Consider the following 26,767-nt stretch of genomic DNA (forward strand, 5'->3'; position numbering starts at 1 on the left):
GGGATCAACGACTCGAATTGCGCCAACGAACCGGTCCTTTTTCACGAAATAACCAGAACACTAAACGTTTCGAAACCATAAATCCAAGTGAGTCAAACGAGCTTTTACGCAGGTAGATGGCGCGTTGCCCAAATGGCCGAACGATGTAGCTGCGAATTTTCTCAATGGACCATGAAACCCAATATATATATATACAATTGAAATCTTAGAGAAATTTCTACGATTCATTTCCGCTTACAGATTTTCCTTGGAAATTTTAATATTTTATTGAAATAAAAAATTTGCCCTCTGGTAAAAAAAATTAATTTTCCAAGTTAAAAGAAGAAAAAAAAAACATTAATCAAATTACTATATATTGGAGAAATATACATATACTCATTACCCGCATATAATTCTTACAAATGAACTTGTCGGTAATAAATATTCCTAAAGCCGAATGGAATTATGCTTTTCATTATATGCAACTGCCATATAAAAATGTCTACTTTCTGATATAATTCAAAGAAAATATACCGACAATGAATTATTATTTTACTGACCAATGTCGAGAAATTTTCGAAATAAATAAATAAATAAAATTCAAGAACATGCGTCGAAAGAGGAAAAAAAAAAGGAGAAAGAAAAAGAGGTTGGACGTGAAAAGCCGCGGGTCGTGTAGCAATTTAAACGTTTAACCGCAAAAATTATTGTTATCGGAACTCACAGAGTCTCGTCCAACCCGGCGTAATAGCTGCCAGCCATTGTCCGACCGTGAAATTTTTATCTACTTGAATTTCCTACAGAGGAGTTTTAAAGGTGTGTTTTAATTTTTCAATTTATGATTAAAGTTTATAAAATTACAGAAATTTCATTTCCCTTTTTTTTCAAAAAAAAAAAAAAAAAAAACCCTTTCTTTACGAAAAATTGAAATAAAGTGTAAAAAACAAAAAATTTCGGTTTATTTAAAACAAAATCTTCGGCCTTGTATTTTTAACCACTTTCCCTTAAGGCACCTAAATCTCGATGAGCCAAACTTGTGCTCAATATTATGATGGAAGGAGTTATGTGCGTTCTTATTTTTCCTTTCCCTACCTCTCTTATTTCAACAAACAAGGTTCCAACAACTCTTTGACTTACTGTGTCCGTATTACCCCAAGTTTTTTTTTTTTTTATATATATATCGGCCATACACGTTTTGATTCAAGTCACTGATATCAAAGAGCAAACCCACTCATTGTAACCAAGGTAGCATTTTTTAACGCACCCATGCAGGTGAGAATCAGCCACTGAAACTTGAAAAATTATTATCATTATATATACACATTTGCCCTTATATTTTCATTTCCTTTGCTAATCGAAACTTTTCATCATCATTCACTATTGCAATCGGCTAACATCAAACGATATTTGAAAATAATTTATTATATAATCATTGCATTATTAATTTAGAAAAATTATTTCTATTGAAAAAAATTTTGAATGAAAAATAAAAAAAAGTTAAAAAATCTCGTTCGAGTTTAAAAAAAAAAAAAGATTTAGTTTTTGAAATTAACGTTTACGAGCATATTTAATATCAAAAAAAAAAGGGGGGACGGGGGTAAAAAAAAACAGGAAATTTCACCGCATCTCAAACGGATGAGATGACGACGAATATCGCGCGCCGATTTCACGAGAAACTAACATAATAACGCTGCGTAGTTATTTTATAAATTTATTATGCAAACAAAGGCGCGTGCTGATAATGCGACTTCGACCCCGGTGTGCGCGCCTTCTTCTTCTCTATAGCCCATTACTTTTCCAGATTTCAACCAAGAATTACATCGCCCACAATATCCGTTCTTCCCTTTCCCTTCCTTTTTTTTTTAACTTTCGCAGATTTCACATCAGAGATCTTTTCACGGGTGGGCCTTTTTGGATTTTAAATTAACCTCCTGCAAAATGTCTACCTGCTATATATATATATACATATATGGTATACAGTCGCGACAGACCGCGTGAGATATTAAGAAATAAATCTCATTATAACCGGTGAACACACGGTTACATTTTATTTCAGTGAACACGAAAAAAAAAGAACTTTTTACATTCGGAATATTTTTTTTTTTTATATTTTAAGTGAAAAAAAAAATTTTTTGTTTTACTTGTTTTTAATATTGAATTAATATTTCATGACAATATTGCGAATATTGCGCAAGGGAATATTGAATTAATATTTTTTTGAAAATATTGCGAATATTACAAAGCAATATTCCAAGAATAGCAGATATAAATAATATTGCAAATATTTCAAAGCAACGTTGAAGGAATATTACATGGAAATATTGCGAATATTTCAAAGCAATATTACATGACAATATTGCACCAAAATTACATGGAAATATTACGAATATAAAAAACATAAAAATATTGCGAATATTGCAAGGCAATATTGAATTAATATTTCCTTACAATATTGTGAATATTACAAAGCAATATTGCAAGAATTTCAGATAATAATATTGCAAATATTTCAAAGCAACGTTGGAGGAATATTACATGGAAATATTGCGAATATTGCAAGACAATATTGAATTAATATTTCCTTACAATATTGCGATTATTACAAAGCAATATTCCAAGAATAGCAGATAATAATATTGCAAATATTTCAAAGCAACGTTGGAGGAATATTACATAGAAATATTACGAATATTTCAAGGCAATATTACGAATATTTCAAGGCAATATTGAATTAATATTTCCTTACAATATTATGAATATTACAAAGCAATATTGCAAAAATATCAGATAATAATATTGCAAATATTTCAAAGCAACGTTGGAGGAATATTACATGAAAATATTACGAATATTTCAAGGCAATATTGAATTAATATTTCCTTACAATATTATGAATATTACAAAGCAATATTGCAAAAATATCAGATAATAATATTGCAAATATTTCACAGCAATGTTGGAGGAATATTACATGAAAATATTGCGAATATTTCAAAGCAACGTTGGAGGAATATTACATGGAAATATTGCGAATATTTCAAAGCAACAATGGAGGAATATTACATGGAAATATTACGAATATTTCAAGGCAATATTTAAGTAATATTACATGGAAATATTGCGAATATTGCAAGGCAATATTGAAATAATATTTCCTGACAATATTGCGAATATTACAAAGCAATATTGCAAGAATATCACATAATAATATTGCAAATATTTCAAAGCAACGGTGGAGGAATATTACATGGAAATATTGCGAATATTTCAAGGCAAATATTCAAGCAATATTACATGAAAATATTTCGAATATTGCAAGGCAATATTAAATTAATATTTCCTGACAATATTGTGAATATTACAAAACAATATTGCAAGAATTTTAGCTAATAATATTGAAAATATTGCAAAGCAACGTTGGATCAATATTACATGATAATATTGCGAATATTGCAATGCGAAAGATTTAACTGAAACAAGTAAAACTTTTTGCTACTTTAATGAAACGTTTCGCTGTTCCAGGTAAATTTTTTTCGAGTTAATTATAAAAAATTAATTTTTTTTTTTCAAAAACAATTATTTTTATTGTTAATCGATGAAAATACAATAAATTGATTTTTCACTCTATATATCTGCATATATATATATATATATATGTATATGAAAAGTAAACGGAAAAAGCCAATTCCAGTGAACCAAGTGGCCTATAATAATTATGCAAACGCCGCAGCACTTCCTTAGATTGAAGGGTACAAGCTAACCGCAGCTGCACCTTCAGTCTATTACGATTAGCTTGGATATTTTCAAGGCGGGATAATGAGAAACCGTAGCGTATAGAGAAAACGATGCTTTCGACTCCCAAAGAAAACAAGATTAGGTGCTATTCATGTAGTCAAAGTAATGTAAGCAGAGATTATGTATCATTGCGGTGAAATTTATGTAAATTTAACAAATTGTTTCAATTTCATTAGCGCTCTTGTATAATAATAATAATAAAAATAATAACCACCCCATTATATTTATATTAATAATATCGAAGATTATAATCCAATTTGAAAATTAAATCTAATTTTCTTTGGTACTTAATAGTAATAACAATAATAATATAAGAAAAATACCGAATGAAATATTACACGACAGTATGGTAAAATTTGCTCAATGAGAGGTGTAAAATTTACCCAACTGTTGTGAAATAATTTTTATTCAATATCCTATTATTAACAATTTTACATTTAGTATTACGTTTCCTATTATTTTTAGAAATTAGTAATTATTAATTTTAGTAATTAGTAATTAGTAATTAGTAATTCAATAATATTTTGAACTAATTTAAAAAAAGGAAAAAAAAAGATTTTTTAAAATAATTATTCATTTTCGAGAGTTTATTTTTGATTTAAAATAATTCATTATTAGAGATACGGTCTTGTATTCGCGCGAGCCGAACACATATACGGCCCATTGGAAAGGGTTAAAAGTGTTCGCGAATTGGTTGGGAGAGGGGGACAAACAGTGATGGACGAACTCCGCTTGATTCACGGACGGTTCAACTTCCCAATAACTTCCCAAAGACTCTAAAACGGTATTTCAGATCGAAAGATATCAGCCGTATGCCAATTCATATAACCCTTTCTGCAGGTGTTTGTTGAAAATTCCATACGGAAATGTATAGCCATTCCAATCCTTATATTGGAGGAAGTGAAAAAAAAAATCTTTCTCCATATTCAATTATTAATTTTTTTTTTCAATTTTTTTTTTCATTTTCATTTAAATTTTAACTTCCGTTTTTACTGATTCTAATTTTAATTCATATTTTCACTTTTATTTCCACTGATTTTAATTTTTACTTTCACTATATATAATTTCTAATTGCAATGGAATGAAAGTGAAAATGAGAGTAAAAATAAGAATCATTTATTTTATTTAATTAATAATTTTCATTAAGCAGAAGAATAATTTTAAAAAAATATTATAAAGAAAAAATTAAAAAATGCAGGTGAATATTTATAAGTTATGAATTAAAATTTTTTGATCTACACTTAAAGCGCACATATATATATATATAAAGAAACAAGTTTCGATGATGGGTCTAACTTACAAAGTATAGAGAGCCGAAACCGACAATTCCAATCGAAGGTCGAATCGAATCATCCAATTAATGAAATATGACGACTCTCTTGTCTCCATGCCATATTAAATTTCATTTTCAAAAACAAAACAAAAAAATGCTAATTTTATTCGCCGTTGAAAGTAAAAATTAAAATTAATTTCCAATCTATAATATATGATAAAATTATTTTTGTAATTCTCATTATTATTTTATTATTATTATTATTATTATTTTTATTTTTTTTTATTTTTATTATTATTATTATTAATATTTGTAAACAAAAAATTTAAAATTTCTAATCTATATTTTAAAAATCGTTTCGGTTTTATGTTTCAGAAGGAAATATACTTATTTTTTTTTTTTTTTTTGTAAAGAAAAAAAAGGATCATAATAGGATTCGTGACCTGGCGTAAAACGACGTTTTTTGCCCCCCACCCTCTTGCGTTCAGTTTACACGACAATAAATTGCTCCTATCTTTGAAGAAAACAAACTGGTTATTTGAAAAATTTTCCTGATAATTAAATTTTTTAAGATTCATTGTGAAATAAAAATTTAGTTTTTTTTTATATTACAAAAAGAATTTAGAAAAATATTCCAAATTGAAGCAACCAAAATTTTGGTTAAATCAACAAAATAAATGCATTGATATATACAGTTATAATCAAACATTTGGTTGCATAAACCAAACGTTTATTTATTAGCTCAATCAAATTTTTTCTTTGTTCAAAAAAATTTATTAAAATAAACCAAACAGTTATTTAGATCAAATAAATATTTATTTGAATTAAACAAATTTTGTCTGAACTAACCAAAAAAATGGGGAAAATAAAAAAAAAATGGTACATTTGGTTCAAACATATCTTTTTTTTTTTGAGTGCAAAGAAATTTTGTTTGTATCAAAAGAAATTTTATTTGTGCACGGAAAAAAAATATTCACTTGGAACAGCAATATAAATTTCCCTAGAACAACGATATACATTTCGAAAGTTTTCGTTATTCTAGAGAAACGTATCACTGTTTCAGATAAAAAAAAAAAAAAAAAAAAATTTTCCGTGTATGAAAAAAAAAACGGCGCATACAAACAAAACTTTTCAGTATTGAGAAATTGAAAAAAAAAAAATGAAAGAAATTACAATTTAAAAAATTGTTTTCAATATATATTTATTCACATATGAATCTTAAAATAGAATATATTTCCTATTAATCCTTATTAAATAATAATATCTAAAATATGAAAATGAGCCGCACTCATTCAAAAGTGAATAAATTAAAGTCGATTTTTGTTATATATATATATATACCTATAGCTATATAATTGGCAATGAAGTTCTTGTTGTCTTATTCATTTACGATGGAAGACAAGAACTTTGAAGCTGAATAAATTTTGTGAACGTGATTTGCCTTCAGTTGTATATATATAAGATCAAGGCAAAAGTCTATCGAGTTTTTCGCACGCTTTTGAGCTGATTTTATTATTCTTATTATTTTTATTATTTTTATTATTATTATTATTATATTATAACCTAAGGGATCCGCGGAATCGCTTTGGATCATCGAGTTAGGTATTGGCGCACGACTATACGTCCGCAGGTTAACTTCCCTCGACTTTCGTCGATAAAAGAGATATAAAGCGGCTCTATTAGCATACGATTGGCACCGTCCATCTTAATGTCCCTGTGTGTGTATATATATATATGTGTATGTTTGTGTCTCTGTGTGCGTATCGCTTTCCGCAACAATGTTTATGCCACGGTATTCAACTGTAAACAGCGCACGCGCCCAGTCAACTGAATTACTGTGCGAAAGTACTCTCTTGTGAACTCCCTTTTGCTTACTTGTGTTTGCTTACTTGGGACACTATATATATATATATATTGCGCTCACAAAAGGAAAATACGAGAGCCAATCTTCAATCTCGCGTGTCCAGTTCAAATATTTTTTTTTTTTTCCAACTCCACACAATATAAAAGTGACGAAAACCCCATCGCTTCTAATTGGAAGAAAATGTAAAATATTGTTTATCAAGGTTTATAAATTTGTTTTCATTTTTTTTTTTTTTTAATGAATTTAGATTTTATAGTAAAAGTAGCAAAAAATTTTACTTGTTTCAGTTAAATCTTTCGCTATTCTAGTTAAACATTTCGGCTGTTTCAGGTAAATATTTCTTTTTTCCACCATTTTTTACTGTACTGTTTAAGTATTTTGTTCTAGAAAAATAGTAAAAATATTCTTCATTATTAAAGTTCCCAAGTCTTTAAAAATACTTTCTACCAATTGTCGTGCAGACCAACATGATTGGTATTCGCTCGAAAACGAGGAACCCTGGGGCAAAGAGAGAGAGAAAGAGAGAAAGAGAGAGAGAGAGAAAGAGAGAGAAGAATGGCCAAGTGAAAGAGAAGGAACAAAAGTCATCCAGACGTGGCTAGGGGCCAAGTTCATCATTATTCAATAATCTCACACTCTGCTCTTTTTTTCGGAAAAAAAAAAAAATTTTTTTTTTTACCCCTTTCTCAATCGATCATTGCATATACAATGTTGTATATAGTTAACATCAAACAATATGATATGAACAAGTTACTAACTCTAAAAACCAGTAGATAAATTAACTTTTAAATTACTTAAGGTCCCTCCTTGCCAATCCTCATCGCGAAATTTACTGCGCCTCACATTTTTTTTTCTTTTCTTTTTTAAGATTAGATCTCATATTTCATTTTCAATTCGTCATTTCGCGCACAATTTTATTTCAACGCTAATAAGTGTATTTTTTTCCGTTTTAAAAAAAAAAAAAACGATCGTTTATGAAAAATTAAATTTTTTAATTTAAAAAAAAATATTTCTTATTCGTAAAATTAAAAATTTTTTTTTTCAGAAGAATATAATTATATATTTATAGAGGGCCAAAAGGGATAAAATGATTATTTCACTGAGGCACAAAGATATTGTGAAGAATACGATTCGTTATATATATAGAGTCTGTGCTAACAAGCTATATAAAAAAAAAGCGAAAAAAAAAAAAAAAATTAAATCCCTCTGGTGGCGGGGTTTTGTGTGATTATTTTCATTGCTTGTGTGTGAGTCCAACGTCAATCGATAGGAATCTATCGTCGAGCGAGTTGTTCGCCTCTCTCTCTCTCTCTGTCACGATGAGAAAGAAACGAAGAAAATTGTGAAGAAATAAAACAGAGAGAAGAAAAAAATGGAGAAACAAACCGAAGATGAAATATAAAGGAAACAAAGTGTAAAGAAATAAATAGCAAACTGAAGAAATAACGGAATAAACTAGAGAAGAAATTAGGAAACTAGATGAAGAAAAAATGAAGAAACTGAAGATGAAATAAGAAAACGAAATTAAGAAGAAATAGAGGAATAAACTATAGAAGAAATATAGAGGAACAAAGGAAAGAAGAAATAGAACCAAACAATGAAGAAAAAAAACCAAATAAACAGTGAAGAAATAGAATCAATATTAAAGAAAACGATAAAGAAAGAAGAAAAAAACAAAGTGAAGAAAAAACAGAATCAATATTAAAGAAGACGATAAAGAAGAAGTAGATGATAAAAAAGAAAGTAAATTAAAAAAAAGAAGAAGTAAATAACTAATTGCGAAACCTAGAAACGTTAGAAATAATCCACCACTGAAGAAAGAAGGAAAAAAAAAAGAAAATAAATAAATACAACAAAAAGTGAAGAAAAAAAAGAAAGTAAACTAAAAATAGGAAATAACTAACAATAATAAATAATAATAATAAGAAATAACTAAAAAAAAACCCAGAAACTAAAGTAAATAGACCACCATTGAAGAAAAAAGAAAAAAATAACAAAATGAAGAAATAACAAAATTTACACATATTTGTTTCATCTTTTTTTTTCTGTATATATTTTTTGTTTCACGAAACACAGTGGCTTCCGCGCGATTCCAACGCATTTAGGGGTTATCGTATTATGTCGAGTCACGAACTCGTTATGGCACCGTAAGACAGATCGCGCTATAAAACCACTTGGTTTTGGTTTAATCGCGGGGTAGGTAGACCTAACTGGTTTACATTTTGTACTGACTCGCGCTCATCGTATTTTCCAAAAGCCCCTTTCGATCCCTTTAGATATGACCTACTATATATATATAACTATAAACGAGATTCAAATTTAAAATACAAAAAAATTAAATTCATTATCAACAAAATTTTTTTTCGTTAGGAAACCATTTTCACATTCCATTTTTATAGAAATAATTTGCCTGTGGATAAATATTTTTTTACAAATCCATAATTCCGTACAACTTTCAATTATATGGAAAATAACGAAAAAAAAAAGTGCTAGAATGCATTCTGTAAAATGAACTAGAATCCACTTAAATTGAAGAGTGCGTGACTATAATTGGATTCGTTTCACTTTAATGGTAAAAGAAGAATCAAGTACTTATAACTCAAAATTGCGGATTATAATTGAATCACTGCAGTGATGGTGGTCGTGTATAGTTAACTCTTTGCGCGCACAACGATATATATTGCGCGCGCGAAAAAAACTAGTACGGCTTTTTAAAAAAAATTAATAATAATTTATTTAAATTTTATCAAAAGCGCCATTTTACTTAATTCTATTAAAAAAAAGGGGAAGAAAAAAAAATTCAAAATACTGCTTTAAAAGTGGCACTTTCGTCTCGTGCAAATTTCAAGTTTCGCCCTTTGTAGAAATTACTAGGTGCGTATATTTCCTGAGTTCTAAAGGGGGACCTTGGACACAAAACGCGCTAATGTTACCCCTCATATCGCGTTGCCCCTTGTAAATATCCAACATATACATTTATATTTCAACAGTAAATATAAATAGTTTTCCTTTAATTTTTAAATTACTATTATATTTTACTAATTACTAATATTGGCACATATTTAATAATTAATAATAATCACTTTTAATAATGTATAAAAAAAATTTATGAAAGTTATATTTGGTATTATTAAAAGCTTCCGAGGATCGCAAAATAAAATTAGAAATAGTTTTCGGAATATTTGGTCTTGCAAACCGAAGCGCGCGCGCACCATGGAAAAAATAGGAGGACCAATCAGAATCCGTTATTCCCCACTACCAGTTCGAAGATTATCTAAACGGTTTTTTTTTAAAGCTAACACACAAAATTAAAAGTATCAAATTGATACAAATTTTTATATCAATTTGATATTTTTGGTATCAATTTGATACTTTTAAATTAGTGTGAAAAGAATGCTATCACAGAAAATTAAAAGGCATTAAAATAAGCTGCAACGCTTCTTATTTTAATCCAATTTTGCTTATTTTAATACCAAAATGGATTAAAATAAGCAAAATTGGATTAAAATAATAAGCGTTGCAGCTTATTTTAATGCCTTCTAATTTTCTGTGATATTAAAACAAGAAATTATACATTTTTATACGGAACAAAAATTTATCTAAAACAGCGAAATATTTCTCTAGAATAGAAAAACGATTTAACTAAAAACAATTACAACTTTTTGTTATTGTAGTGAAATTTTTTTTCCAATTTCTTTAAATAATTTACATTGTTTTTTTTTTAATAATAATTATTGTTTTTTTTTTACAAAATGTGGAAATAATTCGAAAACAGACATGTCTGGGGATATATACACCACGCGGAAGATGCTGTGGAGAAAACGTGAGGCAACGAGTCCAAGGTGTAATTTTCTTTGTGGAATACAAGTAATGAGCAATCGAACGAGTCTGAATAACAATTTCTCATGGCTCGTGTACACCATTTGAACAACCCTATGCTTCGAAGAGAAATACCTCACGTATTATAAAACCCCGTTGTGTATAGAAAATTTAAACTCTTCAACTATATCCATATATACGCCCAATAGGCCTTTAAATAAGTATAGGTCGTGATTCAAACGAGATTGTAGAATCAAAATGAAATGGCGGCATGTTTTAAAAACGATTTTTTTTTTTTTATTTTGCAATCGCTCCCGGGTTTTTTCACTTTAAAACACTATTTTTTTATTTTTATTTTTACACACTGACACTAATAATTGTGAATTAAAATCACTGGATTTTATAAAAATGAAATTTTTTCGATAAACACTGTGGGAGAAAATTTTTTTTTTTTTTTTTGGGAGATTTTTAAGAGAGACGAGAAAGAGATGATCGTCCATTGCGGGTGGAACTCGATCGCGATGTAAACGGGCTGAGGCGTTTCGTTCGTCTCGAAGGATGGACCACCCAGTCCGTTACGTAAGAGGCTGAAAACCAGTGAGATTGGACCCTGAAAGTCGAAGTGAAACAAAACCGATGGACGATACCGATTATCGCTATCCGGGCCTAAAGATGCGCGATCCAAATCCCGTTTGCAAAACCCGTTTTGTAGTTTTAACTACCATCGACTCGATTGTTTCTCTGTTGTTCGATGCACTCCTTTATGTTTCTCAACGTTTGAAAAAAAAATTTTTTTCTCTAAATTTATTTGTTTTTTTTTATTTTCAATTGGAACTTATTTTTTTTTTTTTTACCTAAGTGAAAAATTTACCTTGTTAGTTAAGAATGTGATAATGAAAATTGACATATTATCAACATTTACCGATAATCATTTTTTTTTTTTTTTTGTAAATAACAAATTTTGCGACCTTATAAAACATTGTCTCAATCAATGAAACAAATTTACAAATTAAAAATACGAAACAATTTTTCGAAAAATGATTGGTATTTTATTAAAAGTGATGAAGACATAATTCTCCCTAACACCTTCTCTCAACGAAATTCCAACTATTAAAAACTTTTTCTTAATCCTTTTCGAGTTCAATTTAAAACGGGCAATAATTCAAATCCTACACACAAACACACAGAAATTCACAATTTAAACTTTCTTCCATAAATCACTCTCAATAAAATCCCAAAGTTAGTATATATGTATATATTCCTGAAAGTAGTTTCGACATCGAACTTTGTGACTCAAAGTTTTTCAAATATGAAAATAAGAAATAGAAAATTCATATCTATCACGAGATAAACTTTATTTACAAATATTCAAGTTATTTGTACGATGTATCATGTTGCACGGATGCGGAAGAACTGTCGAGAGTCAAAAATTTTTAAGAAAGACATCTCTTCTTCCGTGAAGAAGAGAGAAAAAAAAAGCTACCCAAGTTAACAGTTATTTCTATTGTCACGTTCGAAGGACGTATTTTTATGACTTCTCTGCTAAAAATAAAAAAAAAGAAAAAAAAAATAACGGTGAACGATTATGAACCTGTGAAACATTTATTAGAGGGGCCTCACTCTGACCATTTAGTTCCTCTGCGACGGTCGAACGTGCCTGCAGAACAATTTCACTGCTTTTATTGCCAATAATAAACTTTGTCCCCCTGCTCGAAAAATGTATCGCGACCTTGAATTTTACATTTTACTATAGTGTTTAATTATGCAAAATTACAAAAAAAAAATGAATTTTTTTTAAAAAAAAAGGTGAGTTCTGTTACATAAAGAAAATTAATTTTCATTTTATAAAAAAAAAGAATTTAATTTCCTTTCGTCGATAAACACTTGTTAAACATCGGTTGTTTTATATTTACCACTATTTTCATGCTGGTATTTAGATACTAATTACAAGTCGAGTTTTTTTTTTTTTTTTTACATTTCGACAAATATTCACACTTTTAATTTAAATTAGTTTTGTCATTCAAGTCGAATTCAGTCATAGGGGTTATCAAATTAATATAATGTATAAGAGATGAGAATTTATTTCAACAGGTGTTTTAACACTAATAGACCCACACAATTATTATATATAAATAAAAAAAAAATGGAATTTTTTTCAAAAACAATTTCTTTTTCAAAAAAAAAAAAAAAAAAAATGGAAATAATTTTTTCAAAAACAATTTCTTTTTCAATAAAAAAAAAGAAATAATTTTTTTTCTAAATTGAAAAATCAATTATTTTTCACGAAACGAAATTTCGAAGAATTATAATTTAAATAAAAGAATTAAAAAGAATTAAAAATAAAGAAAACAAATATTTTGAAAAAAAAATTTAAAAAATTTTTTCAAAAATAAATTACATATACAGAAAGAATATTTTTTAAATTATTTTAATATTTCATGATTTATACACTCATTAGTTTCATTAAGAGCCCCGTAAAGATGGTCAAGGTCATAGTACCTAGCTGTATAATTACAGTTTGAGGTGTAATTAGTGATGCTTTTTCGCTTTCATAAAAAAAAGTAAAGAAAAAAAAAGTGACGAAGTCGTGTGTTTTTAAAATTTTTCTACATTTTTTACATCAGTAATAAAAGAATAAAATAAATATACAGAATTTTAAATTTTGATAATTTTTAATAACTAATTCCAATATCTGTTTTAACAAATATTTAGAAAAAAAAATTTAAATGAAGAATTCTAAATGTATTCAAAGTTCATTATTTCCCATATAAATTTCATTTTTTTTTTTTTTTTTTTTTTTTTTTGTAATAAATGCATTAATAAATACGTGTTGACTTTGGTCATAATCTTTTCATATATACACGATCGAGTGCAACACTCGGTTTGACTTTGTAATGTGACGTCTCTTGAGTTACGAGATGTTTAACTGAAGCGCTTAATCGCGATACAATGCTGCCGCGTTTCTACCGTTCCGCGCATATTGATAAAACAGTTGCGACCGCGTGTGATGAATGTATGATATTCTCATGGCGAGGGATTTCACCTTTTGTATTATTGGTGAACGTTAAAAATTGAGAGGAACAAACGCATAAAGAGAGAACAAAAGTAACTTGGAACGTAGTTTCAAAAAAAAAAAAAAAACAAAACAAAAAATTCCCCGACAATAGAAATCAATGGAAAATATTAAATTCTTTTATATTTCCATATTTTTTAATCGAATTTTTAAAAATATATTTTGTTTGCAAAGAAAAAATAATTTATTAGTTTTTAAAAAAAAAAATAAATTTTATATTTAAAATACTATTTTCGATTTAACTTTGAATATGAGGAAAAATTACACAACAGTATGGTAAAATAAACCCCCACACATGAGTACTTACTTATGTTTAGTATTAAAAAAAAACCATACTTTTTTTTTCGTAAAAATAACACTGAACGCACTTTCATTGCATAAAAATTGTAATGATCGATAAAAGATTTAAGATTCATAAAGGAAAAAATACATTTTACATAATGGAAAAAAAAATGTTTTGAATTTTGATGAAAATGAACGAGTTGGGATAATTCATTAATTTTCTCTCTCTCTTTCATATATAACGACCTACTTCTCGCGAATGAGTGCGCGCGATGTCTTTATCGGATTCTCATGCGCGCCAGGTTTGGAATTGAGTTTCGAAGGGCAAAGGCTAGGCGAGGGCAAATACTAATTGGCCACCAAAATTACTCTCGAGTCGATAAATCGTCGATAAATAATTATATTGTTACGTAAAGAGATATAATATAAATGATATTTATACCGTGTCTGAAATGCGAATTTCTCGTGACGATGATACTTTATTATTTTTTTTTTCTATGATATATATATATATATATATATATATATATATATATATACTTATACCGCCAGGAACAATAAAGAAAAACTATAAATAAATCATAGAGAAAATTAAGTGAGAGTCACTTATAAGAATGACATCACAAACACACCCTATATTTTTGAAAAAAAAAAAATTTCTTCTCATCCCTCCTATTTCAAAAATTTAATTCTCATAAATACTATTTTTATGTGCGTCTATATTTTATATCTATAATATTTTTTTTCTAAATAGGGAAAATTTATATTTAAATTTAGAAAAAAAATTTATTTAAAAAATTAAAATTATTTATGTTATGGGAAATAAAGAAATAATTTTTGTAAATAAAAAAAATAATACGAGATTTTTTAGCTATATAGTAGCGATAAATATTTATTCTTGTAATGCATGTGGGTCATTTGTAAAGACAGCAATGTAATAAGCTGTCGATTTTAATGCTTATTGCATCTTTAATGGGTATATAAAAGCAGAATACATTTGCTTAATCGTTGATCAAAATCACTTAATTTTGTATAAAATATCGAAACGATTACAACTGCTTCTTAATGATGTTTTAAATTTAAAGTTTTGTTTCAAAAATGTTGAATTTTCATTTAAATGTTTAATTTTTTATTCAAAAATAATTTTAACGAATTTTTTCTGTAACTCTATTTTTTTGACTATTTTTAATATTTTTTTCCAATTTCAACTTTCTGTTTTTCTATTTTTCACTTTCTCTTTTTTCAATTTCCACTTCCCTTTCCACTTTTTGCAATTTCCATTTCCACTTTTCCTAATTCCACTTCTACTTCTGTTTCTACTTTTTCTAATTCCTCCTTTACTTTCGTTTCCACTTTTTCCAATTTTCATTCCTCTCCCATTTCCAATTTTTCTAATTTTCACTCCCACTTCCATTTCCACGTTAACTTTTATCAATTAGAAAAAAAAGTGAAAGTGGAATTAGAAAAAGTGGAAGTGGGAATGGAAATAGGAATGAAAATTGGAAAAAGTGGAAAAGGAAGTGGAATTAGAAAAAGTGGAAGTGGAAATTGAAGTGGGGAGGGAAATCACAAAAAGTGAAAGTGAAAGTGGAAATAGAAGTGTAAATTAGAAAAGTAAAAAAAAAGTAGTAAAAATAATGTCCTGTTTTTTTCTTCATCTTATTACAACTATATCGATTTTTAAGTACTAGATCTAAATTAGGATACTTTACTTTTAAATGAAGAAAAACATTTTTCCTTCCTATAAGAAAAACAACAAAAGTACATGATTACAGTATACTTAATCCCCATATATCTAACCTTGAACTTGAACCAACTACAGCCAATTGCAACCATAAAACTTGAGCTATAAACCGAAGATGATCGATGATAATGGTATCGATTTTTCGATCGATGAATATCAGCAAAGTGCCTCTACTTCTGCGCATGATCAGCAAAAACGTGACCTTTTTTTTCCTCGGTGCCATTCAATTGTACAATGAAAAAAAAAAAGTCAAGTTTCGCATAGTGGCAGGTGTGCTATGTAATGGCCGCTCTCTGACACAAGTCAAGCTCGTTATTTTTTAACCTTCATTTAAAAAAAAAAAATCCCCAAGAATAATGAACTTTTAAAATCTATTTGCAATATCATGAATTAATTTGATTTATAAAATAATTATTAATTGAATACGGGCGCGTAATAATTATGCGATACAGGTCCGCGTATAAATGCATAATACAAAAATTATTTCATATTTTTTGATCCTTAATAATATGTCCGATGGCCAAAACCTTCGATTTTTTATTCTATTCACTCGGGATGTATATTTTGAATTACCAACGTTTTCTTATTAAGGATGTTCGTCAAGGTCAAGAAATTTTTTTTTTTCTTTTCACTTCGTACCTTCTCGTCTTTTTACATATATATATATATATATATATATATATATATATATATATATATATATATATACCTGAAATAGTAAATTTCTCTTTTCAAAAAATAATTTTTCTGCGGTCAGAAAAAAAGTCCCTTTTTTTAAATTTCACGGAATTCGGTAACTTTTACTTTCGTTTGTTTTACCCAAAAGAAAAAAATTTTCAACACGATTTCAATTTCAAAGTATACCTTCGATTATTCATTTAGTAATTAGTAATTTTTTTCGCAATATTTTGCAATAATTGATAAATTGAAAAACAAGAGCAAACGAATTATGACTTCGTAATGTGATTAATATTTATTAGCAAAAAAAAAAATAAAAATTGATGAGAAAATGAATTTTGAGTAGATCGTAAATTTATACCTTGAAATACGCGGCAATTTATCCAATTTTTTAAAAAAAAAACTTTTCTTTCCTCTTTTATAAAACGATCGATATTAATCTATATTCATCGATTATAATCATTTTTTTTGGTTTAGCAATCCAAGCGGCGCGTCAATTTACATTCAGCGCCTGGCGCTTCTTTTTAAATCTATCGCAATCCAAAAAAAAAAAAAGAAAATTACACATGAAAAAAAAAAAATCTTGTCACACAATATAAAATTGTACTTACATTTTTTGGAAGAAAACTTTGTAAAATGAATACGATTCTTACCTGTAACAGAAAAAAAAAATAAATTACAATTAAAAAAAAAATATATATATATATACTCTTTTTTTTACTTAGCTATAAATTTTATATGAGGATAATAATTCACAATAATAACTCCCAGGAGATGTAATCGCATAAATTATTATAATGTGATTTTAATAACAGTAGATTTCTGCCATTATAGATTATTTTCACAAAACGGTCTCGTGCAGGTATGCTATAATTTCTTATAAAGATAGCATTAATCTTTAAGATGAGAAAGAAAAAGAGATGACGCAAAAAGGTAAAAGGGACTACTGCTTTTATCTCATTCTGTTTTTCCTTAAAATAGAGAAATAAATTTCCTGCAGTAGATAACTATATATTCAAAATTTTCAACTTTTATAATTTTTGCTGTCAGTATATTTATTCTATTTTAATTATCAACGTTACTAAATTATTATTATTATAGTACAATTATTTTAAAAACTATTTTAGTACACTAAAATTGATTTTTAAAAAATAAATAACATTTATTTTTAGAATTAAATTAGAATTGAATTTTTTTTTTTTTTAAATATTGATAAAATTTCTTGGCAATGCGAGTCGCGTCATCATCGCGAGAAACGTCCTTTAATTGATAGGAGTCCTGACGACAGCGCGGAGAAAATTAATCGTGGCCGCAGGAGCCATAATTCTTGTGGCATGAAATTTGCAAAACAGCAAGATAGCGAATGGCTGCCACGGTGCAGAACTCGAGCCAGGGCCGTGGTTCGTACATGCGAACAGCTCGTCCATCAAATCCCCAAGAGAAACACACACCGCGCGCGCGTTGCACACATGGATTCACCGCGCGCGATCAGCGCCTCAACGCCCCGCGTTACGCTTGAAAATTGCATCGGGAAAAACACGGAAATAACCCGAGAATGGAAAGAAAGAATGAATGAATGAATGAAAGAAAGAAAGAAAAATTAAAATATAGTTTAGAAATTTGTAGTAAATTTTCTGATACTGCTCTCTCTTTCTCTCTCTCTTTCTCTCTCTCTCTTCTTGTATAAAATATGGTGATGATCATTTTATAAGCACCAATATTAATTTTCAATTAAGCTTAACTTGTAAATTGGTTCACAGTGTCATGTAATTTTCATTAGGCGAATAATTATTAAATTTTAAGTAATAATTTATTTTTTTCATACACAAAATTTTATTAAAATTTATTTGAAAATTTTCAAACAAAAAAGAATAAAAGTGTAATTAATTTTTTTTTTTTTTTTTTTTTAATAAAATAGTAATTTATGGCTGCAATATTGCATTAATATTACATGGAAATAATAAAAAGTGAAAAAAATATTACATGGAAATATTGCGAACATTTCAAGGCAATATTGCATCAATATTACATGGAAATATTGCGAATATTTCAAGGCAATATTACATATGGAAGTATTGCGAATATTTCAAGGCAATATTACATGAAAATATTGCGAATACTTTGAGGTAATATTGCATCAATATTAGATGGCAATGTTGCGAATATTTCAAGGCAATATTACATAAGAATATTGCATAAATATTACATAGAAATATTCACAATATTTCAAGGCAATATTGTGAATATTTTAAGGCAATATTACGTGGCAATATTGCAACAATATTACATGGCAATATTGCATCAATATTACATGAAAATATTGCGAATACTTTAAGGTAATATTGCATTAATATTACATGGCAATGTTGCGAATATTTCAAGGCAATATTACATGGGAATATTGCAACAATATTACATGGTAATATTGCATCAATATTACATGGAAATATTCGCAATATTTCAAGGCAATATTGTGTGTTATTTCCGCCAAATGGTAATATTGCCAAGCAATATTTGGATAACATTGTCCGGAAAATTACCAAATCAAAAAAGAACCAAACCAGCTGCAACTATTGAAAAAAAATTTTTCCAAAAGTTATTAATACTAAGAAATTATTAATTCAAAACGATTGCTTCTTGTTTTCACCAATGATGATGATGATGAAGAAAAAGAGAGCATCGGAGCATAAAAGGCGGTGAATTAACGTGCCTTCCCACACATATCTTCAAAGAGATGCCCTTTTTGTACGTGCGAATCGGTTCTTAGTCGGAAGCAACGTGCCTCAAGCATTTGCTGTATATGAATTTCTTTTTCTTTTTTCTTCTTTTTTTTTGAATGGTCTCATGTTTTTTGGACGAGCAGTATATATATATATATATACAGAAAGTTTTAAAAGAAGGCAACACACATCAACGGGCGTGGAGAGAGAAAGAGAGAGAAGGGAAAAAAGGGCGTAGTAAGTCATACAGAACTGCTCGTACGTTATCCTCCATCCGGGCCACGAAGCAACACATGGAAGAGACCCTACAGAGTTCATGCACGAGTGAACGCACCCACTCGAACTGCCTCTTTAGGTCGCTTCACAAAAAACTTATAGGTGTTCGCGCAACCACTCTTGCAACCATATCATCACTTTTGCTTCGAGCATATCTTATATATACATGTATATACCCTATAAAATTTTCCACTTCATCATTATATGCCATTAAACACGTAATTTATTTTCATCAAAAACTTCTCATTAGCCACACACACAAATTTTTGTCTTTTATATTCACCGAATTTCACTTTATTTTTTGTTTAAAAAAAAAAAAAAAAAATTATTTAATAACGTATAATTTATATTTTTAAAAAAAAAAAACGTTTATTAAAAATTTGAATTTATTTTTATTACAGTTGAGTGGAACATCACTAAAAAAAAAACCTCAAAAAACTGACGCCAAAGTAAGTGGGACAGTATTAAATGGAACAACAGTAAGTGGAACATAACACTAACTGGGACAACATTAAATGAAATAAACGGTAAGTAGGACAACATAAAATGGAAACATCAATAAATTTAACAACATCAAATGGAACCACAGTAACTGAAACCTCAAGAACTGGGACAGCAGTAAATGAAACTCCAGTAATTGGGACAATAGGAAGTGGAACCTCAGTAACTGACACCTAAACAAGAGGTTCAACAGTAAACGGAACAACAGTAAATAGAATCACAGTAACTGGGACAACAGTAAATGGAACTACAGTAACTGAAACCTCAATAACTGGGACAATTGTAAACTGAACCACAGTAACTGGAACATCAATAACTGGAACAATAGTAACTTGAACCACAGCAACTTGAACCTTAGTAACTGGGCCAGCAGTAACTGGAACAACAGTATTTGGAACCACAGCAAGTCGAACCTCAGTAACTGGGACATCAATAACTGGGTCAATAGCAAGGGGAACCTCAGTAATAGGCCAGCAGTAACTGGGACAATAATAACTGGAACTTGTTAACTGGGACAATAGTAAATTAAACCAAAACAACTGGAACCTCAGTAACTGATGTGTCAGCAGTAACTGGGTCAATAGTAAGTGGAACCTTAGTAACTATAGGCCAGCAGTAACTGGGACAGCAGCAAATGGAACCACAGTATATGGGACAACAGTACGTGTGAACCTTAATAAAAACCTTTAAAAAAAAACGAAATCAAAAATCTGATCCTTACTCAGGTGGGATTGTACTTGAGAAACAAATAAAAATATTTTTAACTTTTCGAAATAAAATAATGAATTTACAATACAAAGACGCCGATTCAAATTTTGAATGAGAAATAGGAAGTGGTTAATGACTCTATTATGATAATTGTTTTGAGGATTCAATTTAAAAACTTTTCAATTGTTAGCAACAGATTTTTTTTTTTTTTTTGGTCACGGTGGGTGATTGTAATTTGGACAAAATGAATATGATGCTAACAAGTTAAAACAAAAAAAAAAATATATATCCTCTCTCTCTCTCTCTCTTTCCCTCAACATAAATAACCGCGGATGATATTTTGTAGACTAATTACGTACGTTCAGAGAGCTTATAAATATTCACGAGGTAATTACATAACGTATATACGTCGATTAAAATCTGCCCGATTAATTTAAGAGTACGCATATACTTTTTTATATTAAATTAACACGCTTCATGTTTTTTTCGCAAAAAAAAAAGAAAAATTATTTTTTAAATACTCCTTTTATAATCTTCAAGGTAATTTTTTTCACACCAATTTTGTTTTTGAAGATATATATCCTGTATATTAGCTATAATTAAAGAAGAGAAATATATTTTTTTCCAATTCTACAATTAAACATTTGTTTACTTGCTAATTTACAAGTAATAAAATGGAAAAAAAATTTTAACCTAGAACAACGATAAGTTTCTCTGGAACAGCGATATATGTTTTACTAAAACAGGGAAAATTTTTGCTATTTTAAAGAAACATATCGCTGTGCCAGATAAAAATTTGTTTATTATTATTAATTTAATAAAGTTTAAAATATATATTTTTTTTTAAAAATGATTTTTTAAGTTTGATATTTCAGGAAATTAATAAACCTATAAATCAGAGGATCATTAATTTCAATCTGGCTCAATTAAAAGCGATGGGTAAACTTAATCAAAGATAAGAAGATGGGTAGGTAGCGATCAGGGGAAAATAAAAGAGGGAGAAAAAAAAATAGTTGATCGTCAAGAAACGAGGCTGTTGGAAAGAGAGGATGAAGAAAACGAGGCAACATGAAGTGGCGGGAAACGATCTTGGCCCGTATACCAAAGTAGAGACCTGTATTATCGACTGAGTATATACGACGGGACGATAGTCTCGGAAATGGAGTTTGGGTGGAGTGAAAACGAGCCGAGCTGCGATTTCGTCGTCGTAAACGTCAACGTTACGGTTACAGCGCTGTTTCGTAGCTGGTTTATATTGAACGTGGTTACTCCCCGAGGTACAAAACACCAACACTGCAACATTATATATATATATATATATATATATATATATATATATATATATACTTGTATACGATATACTCGATGTGTACTTTTCTCGAGTGTAAAACCACGTGGCTTTTTACGCGGGATGTCGACCAAATGTTTATTTTCCATAAAAAAAAATGTTAATAAAATGCTGAATTAGAATTTAGATTCTAAAAATCTATATTTTCTCTCTTTTATCTCAATTAAATGATAGTTTCATTAATCTTTTTCTTATTCCAACTGTTGCACTTATTCTATATAATTCTACCTTGAACCATCAGTCAGCATCGTGAATAAATTAACAATTTCTTATGTAGTATTTATTTTCATTTTTTCTCCCCTTTTTTTAATTTACAATTATATTAATTCTTTACTTCCTGTCTATATATGTGAACAAAATTAATTCAAGCGGCAGTATAGTAAAGAACTAGTTTTAACTTATCACTTGGCCGAGCGATAATATTTGATGACAAAAAAACCAAATAAGCCTTAAAGAACAGATAATATTTGTTCATTGTGGCAAAAAGAAAAAAAAAATGCAGAAACGTGGGAGGATTAACGAGCATGGGGAAAAGGTATTTGAGACAAGTGAAAGAGTTATAGTCAAGGAAATAGTGAAAGAAAAATTCACAAAGCGATGGGAGGAATAATTTTTTTTTTTTAAAGAAACATTTTCACATAAAAAATGGTTAAACTCTCTCAATTCTTAACGAGGCAGTTTCTAAGGGTGAGCTTTTTAGATAGTGAGCCACAATTCTTCACGCCCTCTAATTACCCTATAGACACGATTCAAACCCCCCACCCCCCAAACTCACCCCTTAAATGAACAACAATAAATGTTACGCGCATCTGGAGAAGCTGTGTCGCCAAAACGACATCTCTTACGACGAAGGGAATTATTTTGCAAGTTATTTCGGGTAATTCCTAACAGAATAACGATATGGGGTGAATCAAATTCTCATTTAAATTCTCTCATGGAGAGAATGAAAAAGTTATTTTCACATTATTTTTACCAAGATTTATTACAGAAATAGAATAACGATTATAAAAGAGTTGAGAAAAGCAAGAATACAAGTTCTGGAATTGAGTCAATGACTCGAAGTGTATATGAGAACCTGTTCTTCGAGCACGCGGGCACGATCCATCGCCTTCAAACTGTTCCTACGATTCCGCCTACGATCATTAGGAATAATATATATATATATCCTAGTTCACACATCGCTCGCCAGATGACCCACCACTTCAGGTAAATTCCAAATTTTCTTCGATTTTAAAATCTTAAGCAAAAATTGTCACAAAAAGGTGGCACCACCTAACAATCCTAAACATTTGAAATGAATCTTCAAAGGGAAATGATATTTTCAAATAATATAAGAGCAAAACATAAGAGAAGATTCATGATGGTATTAAAAGGAGATGCGAAGAAGAGAGGGGTGAAAAATATAGGATGAGAGAAGAAGAAAAAGAAAAAAAAAGATTTTGATGAGTTAGAACCAGCTGAGCGAGAAAAGAGGATGGGAATAGAGACAGGAATCAGAGAGTAGAGACCTCGACTGGTCCGCGTGATTATATATATATATATATACATATATATATCTATAGTCAAGAGGGATCGAGTCAACATTGGAAACAGCTGACTACCGGAATTCGGATTCCGGAGGGGTGAATATGACGGGGTAGACACTTGAACCCCAATTGGCTCTCTATTATATCCATGTACCCGTCGATTTTACACGCACTTGACTCCATTCTATCTACATTCATTTAGTCCCTAGTATACATATGTAAGATTAGTTTTCTAACTCACTCTATCTCTTGAAGAATAGATTATAGGCGTGCTAGCAAGAAGCATTATTTGATTCTTGGATCAAGATATAAATACAGAGACAGAAAAAAAAGAAATGGAATTCAGCAGGTGTGAACACTGTAAACTTTGTTTTCGATATATAAAAATGAGAAATGGTTCGATGATGTATACATAGCCTGAAGCTACTATCTATACTGGAAAAGAAATGGGTTCTAAATCATTCCAAATCATTCTACACTCTAAAATCTGAAGACGAGTTTTCTTCAATGGAAATTTTACTGATTCTCAGTGAAAATTCACTGATTCAGATTTAGAGTGTAGAAAATCAAAAATATCTAAAAAAAAACTGCTTTTAATACTTATTTCAATTTAAAAATTGTAATCTTATTTGAAAAAGCAATTTTTTTTTTTTATCAAAAATTGAGTTCAGAAATCGCGTTCCGGCGTGTGCTATTAGCGCGAAATTGATTAATCGTTTTTGCATGTCCAAGTTAGTTATTGCTAGATATAGTCTCCAAGTCCATTCATTCGAGGTGAATATTTTGTGTACGACTAATAAATCGACTATTCGACAGGTACGTGTATTTCAATCGGTTTGTCAAAAAACAAGAGAATAAATCAATTGTTTTTTTAAATTTTTTTAAAGCAGATGACAAAATCAAAACCAGTATAAGGATAAAAAGTATAACAAATATATATATATACATGTGGTATAAGCATGCGAGAGGAGAGTAGAACGCAAACTCGCCTTGCGAGCACGTGCTCTTTCTCTCTGTCTCCCCTAGTTCTGAATGTCATCCTTTGGCTGTTATGATAATCGGCGCGCTTATGAATGTAAACTCACCTGCTATAGCCATCCAGGGGTAAAATGTATGGTTGGCGGCGGGTTGTTGATGAAGTTGTGTTGCCACCGGTTGACTCGCGGACGAGTTGAGATTGCAGGTGTTCCAAGAGGACGATAGGGACCTCGAGGATCCATTGTTGCCAGGACTTGATGCGGGATCACCACCAACGAGGCCACCATAACTTCCAACCCTCGTACCTTCGGGGGTGCATGCTGAAGGACGGACAACTGAATTTGATTGGCTATTTGCTGCCGAGGTCGCTGATTGCCAAACGTCCTTGACCGCTGCGGCTGCCATAACCGCAGCATAACCATTTTGATGGGCAGCTGCTTGCTCTTGTTGTTTGCAGTCTTTTGATGCCGATGATGAATACGATGATGTTGTATGTCCAGTTGCTTCTGGTGTTGATGAATACAATTTACATGCTGTGGCAACACTTGCATCGTACGGTGAATCCTGAGGTGGCCTCGTATTGGTACCACTACCAGGATGAATACCAAGGGACGATGAGGTGTGATGATGATGTTGACTTGATGCATAGGGTGACATTCCAAGTCCCAATGGAAAACTTCTATAGGCTGCTGCTGTTGCTGGATCATGATGTTGACCCGCTGCTCCTGCTTGATGATGGTGGCTCCCATAGAAGCCACCAGCACTTTGCTCAAAGTACGAGTTCATTATTCCTGGTATTTTGAATCACTTGCACTGACACCGTCACACGAAAAAAATTTTTTTTTGAAATGTTATGGATTTGATAATCCCAAGCAATCGGCTAGCCGGTTTTTGCTAGTCCATGCCGGAGGCCGGCCTTATGAATAAACTTGACCGAAAATCACCTGTTCTTAAAGAACGCGAAAGGTGGGCTAGAGAGTTATGATCCAAGAATGGTAGCAGGTACCGAAACGATGAGGGACGGCGAAGGTGCATTAAACCGTTTAAAAGGCCATAAAAGTCATCGATAGTTATATTGGGGACCAATGTCAATAGTCCGTTTAAGTGTAGCTGAAAATGGGACTCATGGCGCGGTTTTATGGCCCTTTTTTATGTTATGGTTAAAACGGACAGTTGGGAGGATTGACACACTCAAAACGATGATCGTTAAAATGTTACGACGCAATAAACCGGGTAATAAGACGGGCTATAAAACTGCTCTGGGTCTACCGTTGGCCGATTGGCACGCGACACGACCTTCTCAAGTACCTAAATGACCCTACTATCGGCAAGTGCCTATTTAAAGGGTCGTTTACTCTCCTTCCTGCACTGCACTCTTGCACTCGATGAAAATGTGAATCGCTTATGACTGAGCAGTACGAAAAAGGATCGTAACAAACCACGGTATGCCAGTGCGGTGGTCCACGGCACACTAGTGCTTTTCTCGCGCCCCGTGTACCGCCACTCTGTACGATCGTCTGTCCGTTCGTCTCTTGTTCACTCGCTCTCTCCCACTCTCTATCCTTCTCTTTCTTTCTATCTCTCTTTTACCCTCGCGCGCGTGCTCCCTCTCTATTGACTCCCTCTCACTCACTCTACCTCACGAGACCTAACCAAGAGTATAACCACAGTGTATCCATCTTTGTCCCTCAAGTGCTTTACCCCTCTACTACCGATAACCATGTTTCTCTATCTCCCTTTCTCACATAATACACTCTCTCTCTCTTTCTTTCGTTTCATATACACATAATGTATTCCTCCCTCTCTCTCATTTCTATCTCCCTTCTACTCGTTGCCAACCCAATAGTCTATCTCACTCTTCGTTGTCATTCCCTCTCTTTCTTCTTCAGCGCCCCCTGTAGTGTGCTCTAGTAACTCAACGACGTGCCGCTGGATTAAATTCGCAACGTAGACCGTGCCGTGAGCAGATAAGACGGTGTAGAGGAGAGAGGGGATGAGGAAAAGAAAGAGAGAAGAAAGCAAAACTTGAGAGAGATAATGTGTATGAGAGAGAGAGAGGGATATACCCTGCATTTCGAAGAAGGGAGATCGGGTAAAGCGTCGTCGGGGAAGATACAGGGTGTCAAGGGGGAGGTTATGCTTAAGGACCAATCAGAATTGAATTCGTCATGAGTACCGTGGTGCCACGCTCGAGTATTCCTAC

The 26,767-nt window shown here is 30.5% G+C and overlaps 1 protein-coding gene across 6 annotated transcripts in view; it reads right to left on the reverse strand.

Moving 5' to 3' along the window:
- LOC127280923 (homeotic protein antennapedia-like) overlaps positions 1-26,200 on the reverse strand; it is a 364,206-nt gene extending 338,006 nt beyond the window's left edge. For 2 of the 6 annotated variants that reach the window (XR_007842895.1, XR_007842896.1), the window contains exon 1: positions 24,672-26,169. Coding sequence is in view for 2 of the 6 variants with exons in the window: in XM_051304333.1 (XP_051160290.1) it covers positions 24,672-25,350 (679 nt within the window). In the remaining 4 variants the exon portion in view is untranslated. Of the gene's footprint in view, positions 1-24,671 lie in introns of all 6 variants that reach the window. The other 4 variants (XR_007842894.1, XR_007842897.1, XM_051304333.1 and 1 more) reach the window with 4 other exon arrangements.
- Positions 26,201-26,767: the final 567 nt, after the last annotated feature.

Source organism: Leptopilina boulardi, unplaced genomic scaffold (assembly GCF_019393585.1).
Source record: "Leptopilina boulardi isolate dan_hultmark-lab unplaced genomic scaffold, ZJU_Lbou_2.1 LbouV2_258, whole genome shotgun sequence".
Taxonomy (NCBI): domain Eukaryota; kingdom Metazoa; phylum Arthropoda; class Insecta; order Hymenoptera; family Figitidae; genus Leptopilina; species Leptopilina boulardi.